Below are 22995 nucleotides of genomic sequence, written 5' to 3' on the forward strand. Positions count from 1 at the left end.
AGTAGTTTGCCACTCCTTCACTGTGGAGAGGAGACACAGTAGTCTTTGTAAACTGAGGCCATGTCTACATCTAAAATTTTGCAGCGCTGGTTGTTACAGCTGTATTAGTACAGCTGTACTAGGGCCAGCGCTGCAGAGTGGCCACACTTACAGCAACCAGCGCTGCAAGTGGTGTTAGATGTGGCCACACTGCAGCGCTGTTGGGCGGCTTCAAGGGGTTTCGGGGAACGCGAGAGCAAACCGGGAAAGGAGACCAGCTTCGCCGCGGTTTGCTCTTGCGTTCCGCGAACCACCCTGCAAACCGCAGGGAAGGAGACCTGCTTGCTCGGGTTCGGGGAACGCGAGAGCAAACCGGGAAAGGAGACCAGCTTCGCCGCGGTTTGCTCTCGCGTTCCGCGAACCACCCTGCAAACCGCAGGGAAGGAGACCTGCTTGCTCGGGTTCGGGGAACGCGAGAGCAAACCGGGAAAGGAGACCAGCTTCGCCGCGGTTTGCTCTCGCGTTCCGCGAACCACCCTGCAAACCGCAGGGAAGGAGACCTGCTTGCTCGGGTTCGGGGAACGCGAGAGCAAACCGGGAAAGGAGACCAGCTTCGCCGCGGTTTGCTCTCGCGTTCCGCGAACCACCGTGCAAACCGCAGGGAAGGAGACCTGCTTGTTCAGGGAACGCGAGAGCAAACTGCGGCGAAGCTGGTCTCCTTTCCCGGTTTGCTCTCGCGTTCCCCGAACCGCCGAGCAAGCAGGTCTCCTTCCCTGCGGTTTGCAGGGTGGTTCGCGGAACGCGAGAGCAAACCGCGGCGAAGCTGGTCTCCTTTCCCGGTTTGCTCTCGCGTTCCCCGAACCGCCGAGCAAGCAGGTCTCCTTCCCTGCGGTTTGCAGGGTGGTTCGCGGAACGCGAGAGCAAACCGCGGCGAAGCTGGTCTCCTTCCCCGGTTTGCTCTCGCGTTCCCGGAACCACCCTGCAAACCGCAGGGAAGGAGACCTGCTTGCTCGGGGTTCGGGGAACGCGAGAGCAAGCCGGGGAAGGAGACCAGCTTGATTACCAGAGGCTTCCTCAGGTATGCTGGGATACCTGCTTATTCCACGGAGGTCAAGAAAAGCGCTGGTAAGTGTCTATACTTGATTACCAGCGCTGGATCACCAGCGCTGGATCCTCTACACCCGAGACAAAACGGGAGTACGGCCAGCGCTGCAAACAGGGAGTTGCAGCGCTGGTGGTGCCCTGCAGATGTGTACACCTCCTAAGTTGCAGCGCTGTAACTCCCTCACCAGCGCTGCAACTTTCTGATGTAGACAAGCCCTGAGTTGAGATTCCCAAGCACTGCAACTAAAACACGCTGTTTTAGGTAAAATAAAAATCTTTCATAGTTAATAAATCTGTGTTTTAACGTTATTGGCATAAAGTTTAGAGACATTACCTTTAAATAAGAAGTAATCATGCTTTCTAAATCCTAAAGTTTTAGTCTACATAAGAGTTGAATTGAACAGCTTTTCTCACCTTGACTGATGTTACAAAGCAGATTACAGTTTCTCAATAAACAGACTGGAACTAATTTCCAGCCTGGGACCACCCTTCCCCTGTTCAAGGTCTTTTTTCTTCCTTCTTCCAGACCTTCCTCCAGGCCTTGAAATGGAGTGGGGGGGGGGGGGGGGAAAGAGGCTAAGTGTTGTCACTTCCCCTCTTTCATATTTTCTTCCAGCTTGCTGGAAAAAAATCTTTGCTCTGATGACCAATCGGGACTGCCTGATCCCTCAAGCAGTCTCCATTACATATGTGCTTTCTCTAAGAAGTCTCAGCGATGGCCACTGGGAGAGTGGATTCCTTTAATGGGCTGTCAGCGTATTTCTAGCTGGTTCTTTGTTGCAATTGAAAAGTTGGCTGTGGGCATTTCCCCAACCTAACATATACAGCAATTTGGCTTCATAACTTCGCATATAATGAAAGCACATTTAATCCAACAGGATATTAATATTCAGCAGATAAATCTTGTAAAATGATGCCTCACAAGGCATACTTTGTACAAAATGTATCATAATTGTATGACAGTGGTGAATATGGAGGTTCCAGGGTTCTGCTTTGAGGTACAGAGCATCAAATATGCATTGGGGCTATATTGGGGAAAGTTCCTCCCTCAAATGCTTTTGTGCTAACTGATGTCTAGTGAAAGCTGGAATCTTAAGTGTATGGCTACACTTGATATTCGGCAGCGCTTTGAAGTGTGAGTGTGGTCGGAGCGCCAGTGCTGGGGGAGAGATCTCCCAGCGCTGCGTGTAAACCACATCCCTTACAGGTGTAGCTTGCAGCGCTGGGAGCCGTGCTCCCAGCGCTGCGGCACTGATTACACTGAGGCTTTACAGCGCTATATCTTGCAGCGCTCGGGGGTGTTTTTTCACACCCCTGAGTGCGAAAGTTGCAGCGCTGTAAAGCGCCAGTGTAGCCATGCAGTTGGAGGAAAGGTGCTTGAAGTAGCAGTAAGCTAATAGAACAGCTAGCTAGGATAGGGCCATAAGTGGTAAAAGAAGGGAAGCAGGTGTCTGATGTGGAGGAGATAGGGAGTGAGTGGAAGGATTCAGAAGAAGGTAGTGTAGCCAGGAAGAGATTAATGGCAATTTTTTAAATGTGGAGACAAGGTTGCCGTACTCAGGGACAGATTAGGAGTCTAGGCATAAGATGATGACATGGCCAAGAGTTTTGATCATATGGAGAGAGGAAGGTACTTTGCTGTGTTTGTTTCCTTTTTATTAGGTGTATGGGCATCTACTGAGACCTGACTGTTAAATGCTGCATGTGGCATATGTCTTGGATCTTTTGTAAGACAGAGCTACAAGGTTTTGACACCTGGTTGTGTGTAGATGTAGAGAGAGGGTGCAACATTGAAGTTGACACCCATAATGTGGGCCTGGATGAGTGAATTGAGGGTGTCAGTGATGTGGAGGCTGAGTTGAAAGACTCATGAGGAGATGTCAGAAAGTCAGGCCAAGATGTGAATTTGGCCAAAGGGAGGATGGTTCCAGGGTAGAGGTAGCTTTGAGGGATCAGTGTACAGAGAACAGGTTACGTTGATAAGATGTATGATTTAGATAGAGTTCCATCCTTGGTTTTCTTGTCCTTCAGAGATGAGGTGTGTGGTGGGTTTGTGGTGTGTGTGTGTCTTTTATGTTGCATTTTCCCTCGCACTCCTCTAAGACCAAAATAACTTGACTGACCTTTCGTTGAAATTTTATTCCAAAGACTTTTAGGGCTGAGGCTATGTAAGAAACTTCAGCCTTAGTGGAAATTTTGTAAAATATAAAGTGGGGGTGAAAAGAGCTTTCTAGAATGCTTTTCATTCAATTTTTATGGCTTTTAATGGTGGGTGCAATGTTACTGCAACTTAAATTCCTCATAGTATTTTGAAATCTTAAGAATAAACTGAGTTCTTTAAATCCAGTGGCTGCATCGACTGCTGTCTTGGCAAAACTGTAAGCAACAGTATTAAATTAACAATTTTAAATTTCACAACTGCTGCTGAACCCAGAGGTATTGAAATGGACAAATGTTAGTTTCATGTGTGAAATTAGGTCCCCTTCAGACTTGTGGTAAATAATTTAAGCAGCTATTAGCCCTGATTACCCTGAACGACCCATGCAAAAAGGTGGTTATGTGTTCTTCGGAATGGTCAATACAGTAGTAGTGGCATGCATCAATTGCCAGGAAGTTGCTAGCTGCAAAAGCCTGTAGGGAGACTATTGCTGACCTCATGGATGAAGCTAGAGTATGTAAATTGAGAGAGTACCTGGGGGAGTGGTCTCTGAAGGACAAAGATTTTAGAGTTGGTCTCCAAAAATGGAGTTGACATGCCATAGACTTGTCTATTCTCCCGCCCCTACCCCCCACCCCCAAAAAGAAAAGAAAACAAAACATCCATCACTTTTACACAAGATGTTGGGATGGCTGCAGTCTTGATTGCCAGGCCAAAATTCTGTTTGGTTTGTCTTCAGTATCTCTGATGTGGAAAGGTTTGATAAAGACCTTCAAGTACAGGTTACTCTGATCCTAATATTCCATTCTGATTATTGGATGAGGTTCTGTGGTCTGGGCTATCTGGATAGTCAGACTAGTTCATAATGGTCCTGTCTGACTCTTAAACACTATCAATATGAATCTATGGTAATACATATGTTGATTCTTCTGCTATAGCTTATTTGTCTGTTATTCCCTGTAATTGCACTAGGACATAAATTTGAAGAAAGAAGAAACTCTGGATTTGAGAGAGGTAAGCTTGATTCTTCCAGTCTGTATTTTGTAGCATAATTCACCATCAGTACATGTCTACGTATTGTAGAGATGTCACGTTAAATTATAATAACTTTCAGTCAGTCTCTTTCCAGTGTGGTAGGTGGTTTGATATGGCTGTGCCTGACATTATTTCGGTGTGTAGATATGATCATGTGTTAAATACTTTGCAGGGCAATTATTGAGCTGTTTTATGCAGTGTGTTTTGTAATTCCTATTAAAAGTATGTCAGTGTTCCCTCTTAAAGCATTCATGTTGAGACTTCTTTGACAGTGTTTTCATGTCTATTAAATTTTTAAACTGAAAGACTGGGACATTTTTAGAAATGCTAAAAATGCAGTTTTTCATAGTACCAATCTTAAGTGTAAAACTGTATTCTTAATCTGGACAAAAGGTTAATATGGTCAGAGCAGAGGGTGCAGTTTAGCAGTGAACTTAAAGAACTTGCTGTTCCACACTGGAATAAAATGTAACCTTTTAGCAAAAACATGTCTTAATTGCTGGTTGGAGAAAAGCATAAAATTTAAGCTAATGCTTATCAGAAAAGAATATTCCTAACTTTTAAAAGTGAACTCTGGAGGTTGTGGTTCAAAGGAAGTTCCGTGTGATAGTCAGCTATAGTCTTGTTTTGAATCAAATATAGAATAATTGTAGCTTCCTTCTGTAACTGAATTAGCTGTATGCCATTATCTTCAGGATTTGTCCAGTCATTTTTATAGGTCCTGGACTCTCCTCCAGACATGTGGATAGTACCTCTCTTCCTGCAAATAACAGTGTAGCTCAGACAGCCACGTTCTTTCAGCCTTTATGCCAGATTCTGTCTGTGACTGTTTAGCACTTGCAACTTATTTATTCCTGTTCTAGCTATTAAATCTGGTTTTGTGGCAGCAACAAGCAAAATCTTTCATGCCAAGGGTGATATCTTTGCAAAAAGCCTTGCAGACAGAAAAATAGACACCTTCCACCTTTGATGGACTTAAAAGCTTTGTCAGGGACTCTTTGGCAACCACCTCATTGACTAGAACCACGTTGTCCTGGTGTGACAGCCAAAAGAACCTGTACTTTCTGGACCAAGGCAAATTTAAGTCTAGCTGCTGAATTTATAGACTCAAGGCTGGCAGCAAAGACCATAGCCACTGTGGACAGTAGATAATTGTTCTCATCAAACCCTCTGCTTCAAAATTGTCAGGTAAAATCCTCTTTGGAGAGAAGCTTCATAAAGTGGTAGCTACCACCACCAAGGACCCAAGCATTCTGTCACCTCTGATGAAATCCAAGAATTAGGGTTTCTCATATGGGCAAAAGCTGCTTTTTTTTTTTGTTCTGAGAGAGGAATAGTCCAGTGGTTAAGGTGCAAGCTTGAGACACCATGGCTCTAGGTTGAATTTTTTGTTCCACCAGAGTCTTCTGATCAACTAGGGGCAAATCACTTGATCTTTGCCTTCAGTTCCCCATCTGTAAAATAGGGAAGAACTATTATGCCCATCTCACAGGTTGCTGAGCATAAATATATTAAAAAGATAGAAGCAGTTGAATGGTAATGGTGGCCTTATATGTATCTTAAATAGATACCCACAAGAGAGCTATCAGGTCTGGGATAAAACTTGTATGGGAAAACTTTGATCAGAGAATGGATCCAAGACTACTTTCAAACCCTGCCAACAGCATGACTCCATTTGTGTCTGTCTCCCTACAAAAATAGACCTAAGGGATAGCCTTTTCCTTAGGCTGCCTAAGACCAAAAGAAGTGAAATAGAGCAGTGAAGGTTAAATTCAAGATGGAGACCCCAGCTTTCATTCTCTCTGCACTTTCTCAAAGAGGTTGCCTGGTATTGGTGGATCTGATAGAAGTTTAGGTCTAATACGGAGTTTTCAAATAATTTGCTTATGCCTCGTTTACTTGTGAAAATTGCCAGTATCCATAGAAAACAAGATACTGTCAATTCCCAGGATCCTTAACAAGACATTGATAGGACTTCAGGGAATGATCTATACATATTCTTCAACTTATTAGTCAAAGGCACTGTCCCCAAGAACCTTGCAGAAAGTGACCTTTACTTTTAGCATGTGTGCTCGTTGGGTAACTTAGGGTATGGCTACACTTGCAATTTCAAAGTGTGAGTGTGGTCGGAGCGCCAGCGCTGGGAGAGAGCTCTTCCAGCACTGCATGTAAACCACATCCTCTACAGGTGTAGCTTGCAGCGCTGATTACACTGAGGTTTTACAGTGCTGTATCTTGCAGCGCTCAGGGGGGTGTTTTTTCATACCCCTGAGTGCAAAAAGTTGCAGCACTGTAAAGTGCCAGTGTAGCCAAGGCCTTAAAATAGCTCTGTGATTCCCCTCTCAGGATTGTCCTAGGAATCAAGATAGGTTAATAGATTTTAAGGCCAAAAGGGACCATTGTGATCATCTAATGCAGTGTTTCTCAACCTGCAGGCCACTGGCAGCCCAATCAGCACACAGTTGCAACCAATGTGACATCCATATAGGTTGTGTGTGTGTGTATGTATAATATTATGTGGATGTGGCCCACATAACACACAGAGAACTGCATATGCAGCCCACAATGGTAAATAGGTTGAAGAACCACTGATCTAGTGTGACCTTATGCAAAAAAGAAGTCATAGAATTTCATACAGTAATTCCTGGATCAAACTCAGTAACTTGTTTGAGTCAAAGGCATTTATCTTTTAGTTAAAAACATCCAGTCCTGCTTTACAGATTAAAGGGAAGGAGAATCTACCACATCTCTTGGTAAGGTATTCCAGTGGTTAATTACCCTTATTCTGAATAAATAATAATAGTTGCACCTTGTTTCTGAGTTGATGGAAGAGCCAGTATTCCTTAGGTAAAATTTGCCAAATCCTATCACTGATTACTTAAGTGTCGTGGGAGAGGGTCTCCATCAATTTTCATTTGAAGTTCCTAGGTCTTCTGATCTTATTCATCTCACTTTTCATTGTTACCCAGAATTTCAATATCTGAAAGAAAAAGCATCTATGTAAAAAAGTTGAAATGTGCCTTATTAAGTTCACAAGAACATCACCTCTATTTATTTCCATCCACCTTAAATCTAGTGCCTGATGGCGTCCAACTCTCCAAAGCTAAGAGTTAAATGCTGTCACTAAAGCATATTCAGCCCCTAATTAACCAATTCCAGAAGCTATTAGAACCCATTCAGTATATTTCACATTATCATTCTCTGTAGAAAAGGTGTCAGCCATCAGGGTTGAAATCACTAAAATTCTCAGCTGATCATCCATCAGGCTTGATCATTACTGCTTTGCTAAAGCATCCTTTAGGAGAAAGGCACTTCAAAGGATGGTCCCAAAATAGAATACTGCTACTGATTTTAGGGGGGAAAGGAGGGAATGTGGGTTTCTCTTTCTGCTTCCTTATGCATTTTGTTAGTCAGACACCTGGAAGTGGAAAGAGTTCAAGATCCAGAATGAAGAATATATTACTTGTTTTTCCTGGGGGCTGATCTTTCCACCATCCATCCCAGCTAAGTCCTCCAGGTAGCTCTACTAAATTATTCTATTATACTCTGTGAGGGGAAAAAAGCAATGTGATACAGAACTTGAGTGTGGTCGGAGCGTCAGCGCTGGGAGAGCGCTGCATGTAAACCACATCCCTTGCGGGTGTAGCTTGCAGCGCTGGGAGCCGCGCTCCCAGCGCTGCAGCACTGATTACACTGAGGCTTTACAGTGCTGTATTTTTCACACCACTGAGCGTGAAAGTTGCAGTGCTGTAAAACGCCAGTGTAGCCATGGCCTGAATTGCCTTTAGTATTTTCAGGAAGACAAGTACAGCCCCAATTTCTCATATTGAGGTAAGAGCTCAGTCCTATTTATTATAATAATAATAATAATAATAATAATAAAAAAAAGTTTTGTTTAAATTTTAATTTTAATGCATTTTTCTTGAAGAATCTACTGAAGATGGCCAAGCAAGAGCACCTTCAAGGAGAGGAGGTAAGGTACAAAGATGAAGTGACACTGATAGCAGATCTGTTTGTTCTATTTCCAAGGGAGTCTAACATTCTTTGAGTGAGTGACCATATAAATTCAACTGTTGGTGCACATGCTCCCATGTGCTAGAGATTTCAGTCTTTTCACTATTGGAGTCTGAGGCCACGCATGCGCTCTAAAAGCCCTCCTACTGCTCATTCCTTGTTACTACCCAGGGCTGTGAGATGGCACTCCAGGCCTGGTCTACACTACGAGTTTATACCGAATTTAGCAGCATTAAACCGATTTTACGCTGCACCCGTCCACACAACGAAGCCCTTTATATCGATATAAAGAGCTCTTAAAACCAATTTCTATTCTCCTCCCCAACGAGGGGAGTAGCGCTGAAATCGGTATTGCCATGTTGGATTAGAGTTAGTGTGGCCGCCATTCGATGGTATTGGCCTCCGGGAGCTATCCCACAGTGCACCATTGTAACGGCTCTCTGGAAAGCCATCTGAACTCAGATGCACTGGCCAGGTAGACAGGAAAAGCTCCGAACTTTCGAATTTCTTTTCCTGTTTGGCCAGCATGGAGAGCTCATCAGCACAGGTGATCACGCAGAACTCATCAGCACAGGTAACAATGTAGTCTCCTGAGAATCGAAAAAGAGCTCCAGCATGGACCACATGGGAGGTACTGGATCTGATCGCTGTAAGGGGAGAGGATTCCGTGCTAACAGAACTCCGTTCCAAAAGACAATATGAAAAAACATTTGAAAAAATTTCCAAGGCCATAATGCAGAGAGGCCACACCAGAGACTCAGTACAGTGCCATGTGAAAGTTAAGGAGCTCAGACAAGCCTACCAGAAAACCAAAGAAGCAAACGGAAAGTCCAGGGCAGGGCCAAAAACATGCCACTTCTACACTGAGCTGCATGCAATTCTAGGGGGGTCTGTCACCACTACCCCACCCCTGTCCGTGGATTCTGAGGTGGGGTGATAATCGCAGCCATGGCTGAGGATTCTGCTGGTGGGGAAGATGAGGAGGAAGAGGACGAGCTTGTAGAGAGCACACAGCACTCCGTTCTCCCCAACAGCCAGGAGCTTTTTCTCAGCCTGACGTAATTACCCTCCCAGCCCTCCCAAGCAACTATCCCAGACAATGAAGCCATGGAAAGGACCTCTGGTGAGTGTACCTTGTAAATATAAGACATGGTTTAAAAGCAAGCATTTTTTAAATGATTAATTTGCCCTGAGGACTTGGGATGCATTTGCGGCCAGTACAGTTACTGTAAAAGTCTGTTAACATGTCTGGGGATGGAGAGGAAATCCTCCAGGGACATCTCCATGAGGCTCTCCTGGAGGTACTCCAAAAGTCTTTGCAGAAGGTTTCTGGGCAGCGCTGCTTTATTCCATCGTCCATGGTAGGACACTTGACCACGCCATGCAGGTAGCAAGTAATCTGGTATTATTGCATGACAAAGCCTAGCTGCGTATAGTCCCGGTGATTGCTGGCATTCAAGCAACATCCGTTCTTTATCTCGCTGTATTATCCTCAGGAGAGTGATATCGTTCATGGTAACCTGGTTGAAATTCAGGAATTTAAGTAAGGGGACAGAGATGGCCATTCCTACTGGGCTGTTTACCTGTGGCTTAAAAGAAATCCTTCCCCGCAGGTAGCCAAGTGGGGGGAAAGACGGGGGTCGTGATTGGCACTGAGCTTTTCTGCGTTTGGGTAGCAGGGATCTTTCCTGCTAACAGCCACGTGGTTTGGAGGGGGAGTAAAGGGGGGTGTTTTCTTCCATGATACCAGCCACGGGGTGGTTTTTGCTGCTGCACGTTAACAGGAAAGAAGCAGCACTCAATGGGCTTTGCTTGCTATTTGGCTGCAGAAGACGAAAGACAATGGCTTACCATGACCGTATGCAAGCGGAATTCCGCTGCCTGGACCTGATCTGTAACACCAAAGCTGCAGGCACTCAATATTAAGATGGAAAATGCGGCCTTGTAGTGAAAACATGTGCTATGTAAGGTGAATATTGTTCACCGTGAAAGAGTATGACCATTGTTCTGTAAAATCTATCTTTTTAAATACTTCTCTCCCTTTTTTCCCTCCCTCGTGCAGCTGCAAAGTTTTCAAGTCTCCCTACTCATTCCCGAAGGCTATCTCCAGAAAAAAAAAAGGGGCGAGAAGAAATGTTTTCGAAAATCATGGAAGTGATCCGCAATGAAAGAGCTCATCTGAATGAGTGGAAGGACATGGTAGCAAAGTACAGGAAAGATGCCAGTGACCATGAGGACAGGAGGGAGGCTCGAGATGAGAGGTGGCGGCAGGAAGATCAGCGGTGGTGGGATGCAACTCTGGGGCTGCTGCGTGATCAAACTGACATGCTCCAGTGTCTGGTGGAGCTTCAGGAACGGCGGCAGGATCACAGAGTGCCTCTGCAGCCCCTGTATAACCATCCTGCCCCCTCACTATGTTCCTTAGCTCCTCACCCACCAGACAACTAAGAACCTGTGGGGGGAGGCTCCTTGCACTCGCCCATTCTACCCCAATGGACAGCCCAACCAGAAGGCTGTCATTATTTTGAATTTTTTTTGGTGGCCTTTTCCTTCCCTCCTATCCTTTGCCCAAACCCGACCCGGGCTACCTTGTCAGTTCTCTCCCTCCTTTTTATAATATATTAATAAAGAATACATGATTTTTAAATGAGTGACTATTTCCTTAGGAAGCAAGCGGTAATCGAAGAGGGAGGGTGGGTGGGTGGCTTACAGGGAATGAGTCAATCGTGGCTAGGGTGGAGGTTCATCAAGGAGAAACAAACACAGCAGTCACACTGTACCCTGGCCCATGATGAAACTGGTTTTCAAAGCCTCTCTGATGCGCAGTGCTTCCTGGTGTGCTCTTCTAATCACCTTGGTGTCTGGCTGCGCGTAATGAGCGGCAAGGTAATTTGCCTCAGCCTCCCACCCGGCCGTAAAGGTCTCCCCCTTCCTCTCACAGAGATTGTGGAGCACACAGCAAGCAGCAATAACAAAGGGGACATTGGTTTGGCTGAGGTCTGAGCGAGTGAGTAATACGCGCCAGCGCGCCTTTAAACGGCCAAATGCATATTCTACCATCATTCCGCACTTGCTCAGCCTGTAGTTGAACAACTCCTGACTACTGTCCAGGCTGCCTGTGTATGGCTTCATGAGCCATGGCATCAAGGGGTAGGCTGGGTCCCCCAGGATAACTACAGGCATTTCTACGTCCCCAACTGTTAATTTCTGGTCTGGGAAGTAATTCCCTTGCTGCAGCCGTTTAAACAGAGTAGTTGTTCCTGAAGACACGAGCGTCATGAACCCTTCCTGGCCATCTCACGTGGATGTTGGTGAAACGTCCCTTGTGATCCACCAGTGCTTGCAGCACCATGGAAAAGTCCCCCTTTTGGTTTATGTACTGGGTGCCCTGGTGCCAAGATACGGATATGGGTTCCATCTGTCGCCCCACCACAATTAGGAAATCCCATTGCAGCAAAACCATCCATTATGACCTGCACGTTTCCCAGAGTCACAACCTTTCGTAGCAGCAGCTTAATGATTGCTTTGGCTACTTCCATCACAGCAGCCTCCACAGTAGATTTTCCCACTCCAAATTGATTCCCGACTGACCGGTAGCTGTCTGGTGTTGCAAGCTTTCAGAGGGCTATCTCCACTCGCTTCTCAACTGTGAGGGCTGCTCTCATCTTGGTATTCTGGCGTTTCAGGGCAGGGGAAAGCAAGTCACAAAGTTCCATGAAAGTGCCCTTATGCATGCAAAAGTTTTGCAGCCACTGGGAATCGTCCCACACCCGCAACACTATGCGGTCCAACCAGTCTGTGCTTGTTTCCGGGCCCAAAACCAGCGTTCAATGGCTAGAACCTGCCCCATTACCAGCAGGCTCTCCAACACACCACGGCCTGCAGTTTGAGAGAATTCTGTGTCCATGTCCTCATCACTCTCATTGCCACTCTGCTGTAGCTGCTGCCTCTTCACCTGGCTTTGCAGGTCCCAGTTCAGCATTGACTGCACGAGAATGCGTGAGGTGTTTAAAACGTCCATGATTGCTGTCTTGAGCTCAGCAGGGTCCATGCTTGCCGTGGAATGGTGTCTGCACAGTTCACCCAGGAAAAAAGGCGTGAAACGGTTGGCTGTTGCTGCTTTTACAGAGGGAGGGGTGAGGCTGTACCCAGAAGCACCAGCGGCAATGTTTTTTGCCCCATCAGGCACTGGGATCTCAACCCAACATTGCAAGGGGCGGGGGAGACTGCGGGAACTATGAGAGAGCTACCTACAGTGCAACACTCAGGAAATCGACGCTAGCCTTGGTACATGGACGCATATCGCCGAATTAATGTGCTTAGTGTGGCTGCGTGCACTCGACTTTATACAATCTGTTTTAAAAAACAGGTTTCTGTAAAATCGGAATAATCCCGTAGTGTAGACATACCGTCAGTGTCCATGTCACAACACACTTTTTTCTAATCTTAGTGTAGATGTGTAGATAGATGTGAATATAATAGTGTGGTTAGGTTTAACATAGGATAGCTTATGAGTTTAATATTTTGTATAGTTCAGTTGGTTTTGTTTTGACAGGAAGATTGTTTGTTTGTTTTTCCTGGGGATTTAGCCCTGTCTGATTCTAAATCCCTGGGATTTAAAACTGTTCCCTCTTAAAGGGAGCTATCCCTTTTAATGTTGGAATATGGCAGTAGTTTTCAACCCAGGGTACATGTGCCCCTGGGAATACGCAGAGGTCTTCCAGGGAGTACATGAACTCATCTAAAATATCTACCTAATTTTACAGCAAGCTACGTAAAAGTCCCTAGTAACGTCAGTACAAACCAAAATTTCATAAATGACTTGTTTAAACTACTCTACATACTGTACACTGAAATGTAAGTACAATATTTATATAAAATAAAAAAATTGAAATAATTACATGGTAAAAATCAGAAAGTGTGCAATTTTTCAGTAATGGTGTGCTGTGACACTTGTATTTTTATATCTGAGTATCTAAGCAAGTAGTTCTTAAGTGAAGTGAAATGTGGTGTATGCAAAACAAATCAGACTCCTGAAAAGGGGTATAGTAGTTTGGAAAGGTTGAGAACCACTGGGATATAGAACCAAAACAGTTTGATTTGTTAGGAGTTAATCATTAGCCAGCATATAATTTAGGATCACTAACTACCAAGTGTTTTTAGCTCATATAATCATATCCTGCTATTATAAGTTCCTGGATTTTGTTGACAAACTACTGCAAGAGGCATGACAGAATTTAAATTTTTGATTTCTGAGGTACAGTTGATAACCAGGACATTGCTTCAAGAAGCTCTGGATGCTTCTGACACCACATTCCATTCGATGAAAATTTCAATTGTTTGGAGCCAGGATGCTCTACTTAAATTTTTCTCTTTGAGGGTCCTGCTCTTTTTACTGCAAGGAAAGATGAGGCTCTTCATTTGTTGAAGGACTCCTAGGCTGCACTTTGTTCTCTTGGAATATATACACTAACTCCTAGAAGGAAGCAGGGAAAGCTGCCCTGCACCACATAATAAAAGATGCTGAGTAATAGCCTCCATCAGGTCCACTGACCGTCCATGGAAGGAGATTATGCTTTCAAAAGAGGAGTCCTTTGGCCTCAACATCCACACCCCGTCCTGTCACAACTTTGAAGTAATCATTTTGACGATTGGTCTAGAGGTGCTCTACAACAGTAGTCACCAACTGGTTGATCCTAGAGAACCTCCCAATTGATCGCGATCTCCGATAGCACAGCAGGGCTGCCAGTAAGGCAGTCTCCCTGCCTGCCCCAGTCCAGCTGCTATCGGAAGTGGCCGATGCAGCCCCTGCGGCAGGGGTCTCCTGCATGCTGCTTCTGCCTGCAGACACTGCCCCTACAGCTCCCATTGGCCAGGAACGGGGAGCTGTGGCCTTTGGGGGCGGTGCTTGCAGACAGGGGCAGTGTGTGGAGCCACCTGCCCCCCTGCCTGGGACTTCAGGGGGGTGTTGGGCCCCTTCCAGGAGCGGCCTGGGGCCTGGCCAGGCAGGGAGCCTGTCTTAGTGGCAGCTCCTCTTTGCTGCCTAGCAGGAGTTGCCCAAGATAAGTGCCACCCCAACCCCCTCCTTCATCCCAGCACTGTGCCCCAGCCTGGAGCCCTCTCCTAAACCCAGAGCTTGCACCCCTCACCCCGTGCTGCACCTCAACTCCTTGGCCCCAGCCCAGAGACTGCACACCCCCTGAACCCCAACCCTCTACCCCAACCTGCTGAAAGTGAATGAGGGTGGGCGAGAGTGAGCAATGGCAAGCAGGGGGATGGAGTGAGCAGGGCAGGGCCTTGGGGAAGGGGTGGGTTAGATCCTGGGTTGCCCTTAAATTCAAAAAGTGATCTTGGGCGTAAAAAGTTTGGAAACCATTGCTGTACAACGATGGAGATGGATCTTTAATCTTCATCCACTCTCTATTTGGAGGCAGTCTTTCAACATGGAACGTAGTAGTATCAGATCTCTGGGTTATAGAAACAAGGATATACCTCCTACAATTCTAACCCAATTGCCCGCTCCCTTCTCTGTCTCTGTTCAGAGACTCCTTTTCAAAGAGACTATTTCAGCAGGAAGTGAAATTGCTTTTCTGTGGCAGCAGTAAAGGAAGTACTGCTTCAGTGCAGAGGGAAGGGGTTTTATTCCAGTTGTTTTCTAATCCTCAAGAAAAAAGGATGCTGCCCTGTCTTGGAGCTGAGGGCATTTAATGCCTTTATTTGCTGCATCAGGTTCAGAGTGGTAACTCTAGGCTTCATAATTCTTTCATTAGAGCCACAGGACTGGTTTGCGGCTCTTGACCTGCATGTTTGCTTTCATATCGCCATACATGCCGTGCATAAAATGCTTAAAGTTTCAAGAAGGATAAAACCACTATCAGTTTAGGGTCTGATTCTTGAGTTTGTCTGCATTCACAAGGGTTTTCAACAAATGCCTAGTAGTGGTGGTTGCTTGCCTCAGAAAACAAGGAATAACTAGCTGATCCAAGGAAAATCGTCACAACCCAGTTGCAAATCCACTTAATGGGCAAGTCCCTGAGGCTGGCATTGAACCCTGAATCACAAAAGGGCACCCCCCCCCAAAAAACCCACTAAACCCCGAAAATATGATCTTTGTTCTGAAGAGTGTGGGTGCTGATGCACAGGGCTTCATCTTCAGTCCTGTTTCCAAGATCAACCAAATCTGACAAGACACTCTCAGAAATTGAATAGGTCACAAGGAGCCCCAGGAGTAGATTCCAAACAAAGAGCTTAAAGAAGAGCTTTACCCTCTTTCTCCAGTTCTGAGACTTCATGGTCCTATGTGGTTATACTGAAGCTTGACCTCATGACGGTGTGAAGTCCTTGACCCAAGCAGACTATACTTGGATTTGTTATTGAGAGTGCCACTGCTGAAAGCTGCTTTATCAAAGACTGATGAAGGCTCTTTGGAGGGCAAAGACTGTTTTGATGCCACTGCATCCAGTGCCACAGGCTTCAGCATCTATGCTGGCCTGGGGGACACCATGGCATTGTCTCTGCCTCAGTACCATGGGGCACCATTGACATTTATGACACCGATGGACCTTGGTGTGCTGCCGGAGCTGGAATCTCCATTGATGCCAGAACTACCTTCATAGGCTCCACAACCTGTGGCCCAGAGTGCCTTGATGGTGCTGCCATCAGTGCCCATGTCTGTGGGGCCTACTTAGAGTAGATGTGTTCCTTCTTGTCAGCTTCCTCTCTGGTGTCAGACAGTAGGCAGGGAATGGAAAACTCCCATAAGTATTCTTCTAGTAGTTTTCTTCCACCTTTATTTGGTTTTGAATAAGGGATCAAAGTACTCACTGTGAGACAAATACTCTTGCGCAGCAGGTCCTGGATGTGCGACGTAGTTTAACACCGTATCCACCAGGCCCTTATCCATCTGTCAATGTGCCATACTGGGGGGCCTTGGTCTTTCCCTGGCATAAAGGGTAATAAAAGGCTGGTCTGGATAGTTCTGATACTCTTCCTAACGCCCTGGCTATGCAGTCTGCTTCTGAACTTCCACCTGCTCAGCCTTATTCCCAGTGTTAGGATGTACCAAACACAGTTTCTTCCTTGGTGGGTCTGTTGGGAACCACTATGTTTTCTTTTCATCCCCGGTATGCCTCAGTGGGATGACTTTCAGAGTTTTCAGGACTCAGTCTGATTCCTTACAAATCCCAGTGGAGGAGATCCAGGAAACTATGCATAAACTAATGGATATTCAACAATCTGTTTTTTCAGAGAAGGATAGCACTTCTGATGAACGAGGCCATTATGGACCCCGCACAAGTGATCTGGCTGACACATCTATAGTGCCCCTGCTGCCTACAAAGCAGACAAAATCTCAAATGTTGAGAGGAAGGGGCTGAGTTATTTTTATAATTATGCAGCACTGTCCTCAGTAGTAGTGATGACTGCTAATGAAAAGTCATATCTGCAGCTAAATACAATATGTGATCAATGTATGAGTAATGGATTAGATTTGACTTTCACTACAGGGATATAGGGCCAATAAGTTTGTGTCACTGATGATTGTATATTAGTTGTGTAAGTAATACAAGTCTGTAACACAAGGTCTACAGGCGTTAGATCTGTAAGAGATGTAGCTTGGCCATAGGCCTCAGGGCTGAAACAGGTTGACATGACTAGTTTACTGAGATCCCTGTACCAGTAAAATACAAAATTACAGTGAAGGATGAAGTGCTGAGGTTTTGGAAACTGTGCAACAATAGACTAGAGAATGTCTTAGTGTATCAGTTATTTTTCGAGTGATTGCTCATGTGCATTCCGATAGGTGTGTATGCGCGCGTGCACGATCGCCGGAAATCTTTTCCCATCGGGTTGGCTGTGGAGACCCCTAGAGTGCGGCCTTCATGGTGGTGTATGTACGTCCCTGCCAACCTGCCGGTTGCTCAATTCCTTCTTACCTCCCATGACGGTCGTTAGAACAGCTCAGTCTCTTGCTTCTGCCAAGTGCCTTACCTAGTGGTTCCCTTATTTCTGTGTAAATAGTTCGATAGTTGCTAGTTGTCGTAGATTAGTTTAGCTTACTTCGAGGGGCTGCCCCTCCCCCCGTTTTACTCTCCCCAGTGCCCGGGCATGCCTCAGTCGCAGGGGTTTATGGCGTGCAAGAGGTGTGCAAAACCTGTGCCAACAAGTGATCTGCACGCTGCCTGTCTCAATTCCTTGGAGAGGGCCATCAGACAGATAAGTGTTCTATTTGCAGGAGCTTAAGACCCAGGACTAAGAGGGAGCGGAACTACCATCTGAAGCACCTCTTGATGGAGTTGGCCCTTCAGCCACAGCCTGAGCTGACACCAGCATCCTCGGTGCGTAGCACACCGGCCTCAGTGCGGGACGTCCCAGCACTGAGGAAGAACTTCATCAGGGAGCAATGGCACCGCTCCCTGGCCCAGAAGGCCAGTGCTACGCAGTGGCACTGTTTACAGTCCCTGGTGCTGCATAAGAAAAAGTAACCAGATGGGACGTTTCCCTGTCAGGAAGCCAAGGAGGGATTCCAGTGGGGCGTATCTTCTAGCAGGACACCCTTGATCTAGACCCCAAGAACCAGCACCATTGACTCCGGCTCCAGTTGCAAAGCCATTGAGTTCGGTGAGAATGGACTTTCCTACCTGGGATGATTTGGAGGAAGAGCTTGATCTCCCCTCCACTCTGGACACACATGAGGCAGCTCGAGACCTCATTGCCATGACAGCGTAGTACCCGGCCCTGCAGGTGCAGGACCTGACTTCGCAAACTCAGGCACCACCAGTGGCACCGGCCCCGGCGCCGATTGCGGTGTAATGCCCAGCACCGTGGACGATTACGACACCGCACCAGGGCAGCACCCATGGTGGCACCACCATTGATTCACGCGGGAGGGGAACTCATGATGTTGCGGCGCCAATCTCGGGCTCCCCAGCACTGTCTGGCTCCGCTCCCCCATGGTCAGGTACAGAATACTCGTCAGAAGCAGAATCATCTGTGTCCCATAACAGCCACTACCACTCCGTGTCCCAGAACTGATCCCGGCTCTGTAGGCCAGCAGAACAACCAGCACCAGCCATCAGTTGCCTAGTGGCAGGGCCCAGTGCAATGACCCTTTTGGACTTTTTGGGCCTACCACCAGGCTCAGGGTCAGGGCTCTAGGCCAGTGTTGGGTGGTATCGGCCTCCTGTGTCCCTCCATCAGCGACAACAATGACACACTACATCTCTAGGGCCCCTGGGGACCCAATACGGGACAGGGCTGTTGAACAGCCACAGACAAGCACAGCCCCTCTTCCATCGATGTTGGTGGCACCTGAACCTCCAGTCACAGGGAGCTCCACAGTACCTGACCCGACCTCCAGAGAACCTGAGGGGCAGGAAGACCCCAGCGGGGAAACCTTTTCCTCCTCCTTACCGGACGAGGTGGGGGCGGGCACCTCCACCACTCTGCTGCCCTCCCAAGCAGGTCTTGGTGGCCCCTGGTATCCATTGGTGATAGTTAACCTTCTCCTCCAGGCAGAGGAGGTTATGGAGAACTCCGATTTGATGGTGGACAGTCTCACTCTTGAGGGTCCTTCTAGAGTAGCTTTGCTCCTCATAAGGACAATTCAGAACACCACGAAGGTGCTCTGGCAAACCCCAGGCTCTATAGCACCAATGGCTAAAGGGGTCAAGAGACGCTCTTTTGTGCCGCAAAAGAGCTGTGAGCACCTTTTTACCCACCCCCAACTGGGGACTCTGGTGGTTTGATGCAGCAAACCACAAGGAACGGCAAGGACAAGCAGGACCCGCACCTAAGTCATGTGACACCAAGAAGCTGGATCTCTTTGGCCATAAAGTCTATTCGACTCGTGGGCTCCAGCTTCGAGTAGCGAATCAGTAGGCAGTTCTTAACCGATATGCCTTTAATTCCTGGAGTTAGTTGGTTAAGTTCCAGGAGTTTATCCTGGCTGACTCTCGCAAGGAGTTGGGTGTGCTCCTGGAGGAGGGTAGGGCGGTATCTAGGACCGCCCTCCAGGCAGCACTGGACATAGCGGACTCTGCAGCTTGAACCATGGCCACCGCCATAGCAATGAGGCACAGTGCGTGGCTCCAGGTTTCGGGTATCCCGCCAGAGGTCCAGAACCCCATACAGGACCTCCCCTTTGACTGTGAGGGCCTGTTTACTCAGAACATGGACGCGCGCCTGCACAGCCAAAAGGGCTCTCGGGCGACTCTAAAGTCTCGAGGGCTACACGCCTCCGCACCTCAGAGAAAGCCCTTTAGATCTCAGCCCCTGTCCCGCTTCTACCTGAGGCCTCCTTGATGAGAGCCACCTAGGAGAAGAGGCATATGTAATAGGAGGCACCCACTGCAGTCCTCCTTGGGCCAAGGCCAGGGTTCAGCCAAACAGCCCCCCAGCTCCAAGCCTAACTTTAGAAGATGTGCCCAAGGACGGCGCATCAGTCGCCATCTTGGATCCTTCTCCACGCTTTGTGAATCTGCTCTCCCACTTCTACTGTGCTTGGTCTCAGATCACATCAGACCGCTGGGTCCTCAGCATGGTAGGGGTGGGATATTCTATCCAATTCTGTTCCCTTCTGCCATCTGACCCCCCCCCCCCTTACCTGTCCCTCTTCAGGGACCCCTGTCATGAACAACTCCTTGTACAAGAGATGCAATCACTCCTAGCTCTAGGGGCAATAGAGGAGGTTCCTCAGGAATTCAGGGGCAAGGGATTCTACCTCCACTATTTCCTCATTCCCAAGGCCAAGAGTGGGCTTTGGCCTATCCTGGACCTACAAGACCTCAACACATTAATTAAAAAGGTGATGTTTCACATGGCCTCTCTGGTCACTATCATTCCCTCCCTGGATCCGGGAGACTGGTATGCCGCCCTTGAGTTGAAGGACATATACTTTCACATTGCTGTTATCCTAGCCCACAGACGCTTTCTCAGATTTGTGGCCAGCAGCCAGCACTACCAGGTCAGGGTGCTCTCATTTTGGCCTTTCAGTGGCCCCCCCCCGGGTGTTCACCAAGTGTATGGCGGTAGTGGTGGCCTTTCTCCGCAGGCACCAGGTGTAGGTTTTCCTGTATTTGGATGACTGGCTCATAAAGGCCGAGGTCCAAGCACATGTGGCAGAGCACGTATCTCTGGCCCGGGCTACATTTCACAGGTTGGGACTTGTATTGAATGAACCCAAATCCACATTGACTCCCACACAAAGAATAGAGTTCATCCGCGCTCTCTTGGACTCCATGCACACAGGAGTGTACCTTCCAGAACTGCATTTCAGAGTGCTCATGGACATTATCAAGACCTTACTCCACTTCCCTACAACCGCGGCCAGAAATTGTATGGGACTACTGGGGTCCATGGCAGCCTATACATACGTGGTACAACATGCCAGGCTGTGCCTTTGACCCCTCCAGGTGTGATTAGCACAGGTGTACAGACCAGGCAGGGACTCAATGGACTCAATAGTGACCCGCCTGCCTCGGGGTCTCCACTCTCCACTGGTGGCTGCAACCACAGCTGGTTTATGTGGCAGTACCCTTTGCAAAACCCCAATCTGTGCTCTTCCTGGTCATGGACGCCTTGGTGCTTAGTTGGGGAGCGCATCTGGGCAATATCAGAGCCCAGAGCCTCTGTCTTATGTAGAGCTATCACTGCACATCAACGTGAGGGAACTGAGGGCGGTTTGCTTGGCATGCCAAGCGTTCCAGGCCCATCTTCAGGACATGTGCGTATCAGTGCTCACAGACAATACTGCAGCAACGTTCTATATAAACAAACAGGGTGGTGCTTGCTCCTCTCCCCTCTGGGAATCCCTCGTGCTGTGGAACCTTTTTATCGCCCACTCCATTCACCTGCAGGTGTCGCACCTTCCGGGAGCGCAGAACAAGCTGGCCGACAACCTCAGTATTTTATAAATACAAGGTGCAGCTACGCCCCCATCCTGCGTTTCTGCCTAAGGTTGTTTCCCAGTTTCCTATGAGCCAGGATATATTTTTGCTTGTGTTCTTTCCTAAACCCCATGCCACTAACAGGGAGCACATGTTCCATTCTTGAATATTATACTTGCCATAGCATTTTATATTGAACTCACAAAACCGTTTTGTAAGTTAACGCAGCTCTTTATTGCTATCGCTGAAAGAACAAGGGGGCTCCCAATCTCCTCATAGCGCATCTCATCATGGATCACGTCTTGCATCAGGACTTGCTATGACCTGGCTAAAGTTCTAGCCCCTCCGCTTATGGTGCACTTTACCAGAGCTCAAGTGGCATCCGCACCATTCCTGGCGCACGTCCCTATCCAGGATATCTGCGAGGCAGCAACCTGGTCTTCAGTTCATACCTTCACTTCCCACTACGCCATTACCCAGCAGGTGAGGGATGATGCTGGGTTTGGTAGAGCTGTCCTGCACTTGGCGATTAGGTGAACTCCGACCCCTCCCCCAGGGTAACTGCTTGGAAGTTACCTATTGGAATGCACATGAGCAATCACTCAAAGGAGAAAAAATGGTTACTTACCTCTCATAACTGTTCTTAGAGTTGTGTTGCTCCTGTCCATTCCAAATCCCGCCCGCCTCCCCTCTGTTGGAGTACTCCGGCAAGAAGGAACTGAGCAGGTCGGCGAGGACGTATATACACCGCCATAAAGATGCCACTCTAGGGGTCTCCACAGCTGACCCGACGGATACTGCTAGGAAAAAGCTTTCTGGCAATCGTGCGTGTGGCGCGTGCACACACCTATCGGAATGGACATGAGCAGCACATCTCGAAGAACAATAGTTATGAGAGGTAAGTAACCATTTTATATCCCAGTATGATCCATAGTAACATGTTTGAGAATTTTAGCTTGACCACAAGTTGCAATGGTAACTATTTGATGTTAATGAGCAAAGAAGGAACTCAGGAGGTAGCCTATGAAAATGGGGCACTCCTAAATGAGTGGTATGTGGAAGTATAGATAAGAAAAAGAGGGTTGGAACCCTTACACATATGTATGAGCCTTTGTAGGCATAAGAGTAACTCAGGATAAGGTGTTGCCCAACCTCTCTGCTGTGGGGGAACACCTGGGAAGATGCTAGCATGACAACTACAGGTGAGGATGGTAATGATGACTAACGAGGAAGATAATGACTCATACTTGGGGTCCCCCAGCAGGAGATGTAATGGATGCCAGTTGTAGGGCTGAACACTTTTTGGCTTATTTCTCTCTCTGCTCCTATATTTGTTTGTGGGATTGTTTATCTGCTTGGTAGATACGTTAATAAAGGGACTTATGAGAAATTGCAGTTTCTCGTGTACTTTTAGGGTCTCTCATTTTAATGATATTGATGATACTCCGGATGTTGTAGCCTTCGGGAGACCAAACCTTTATTGATCACTGTGGTCTCAGATTGATTAATCAGTATATCAACCCATCATACACATCAGAATAAAAGACCGTGATCCTAAAAGATGGTTTATTTGGCCACTAGTTTGCAATGCTGTATTAAAAATTACCAGGCCTGATGGGCAAGTATGAATTCCTGAATTGAATTGAAAAATTCATGTGTTTTATGAACAAGCTACTCGTAGATGCAAAGGGAAGACAAGGCCATCTAATTGCAAAGACCAGCTTCTCGGCTGGGCTGGATGTGTTACATACAGTGTCTTACTCGGTGACTAGAGGTTTAGTTGGGAAGAGTTTGTGGCTGCAAGGATGGGGCTTAATCTGC

General features: G+C 47.2%; 1 protein-coding gene across 2 annotated transcripts in view; it reads left to right on the forward strand.

Annotated features, from left to right (window-relative positions):
• Window positions 1–22995, forward strand: part of DDX4 (DEAD-box helicase 4) — a 116816-nt gene that overhangs the window by 24461 nt on the left and 69360 nt on the right. For both annotated transcript variants that reach the window (XM_050946952.1, XM_050946953.1), the window contains 2 exons: window positions 4214–4255; window positions 8205–8249. In XM_050946952.1, the coding sequence (XP_050802909.1) occupies window positions 4214–4255; window positions 8205–8249 (87 nt within the window). The remainder of the gene's footprint in view (window positions 1–4213; window positions 4256–8204; window positions 8250–22995) is intronic.

This window comes from Gopherus flavomarginatus, chromosome 3 (assembly GCF_025201925.1).
Source record: "Gopherus flavomarginatus isolate rGopFla2 chromosome 3, rGopFla2.mat.asm, whole genome shotgun sequence".
Classification (NCBI taxonomy): Eukaryota; Metazoa; Chordata; order Testudines; family Testudinidae; genus Gopherus; species Gopherus flavomarginatus.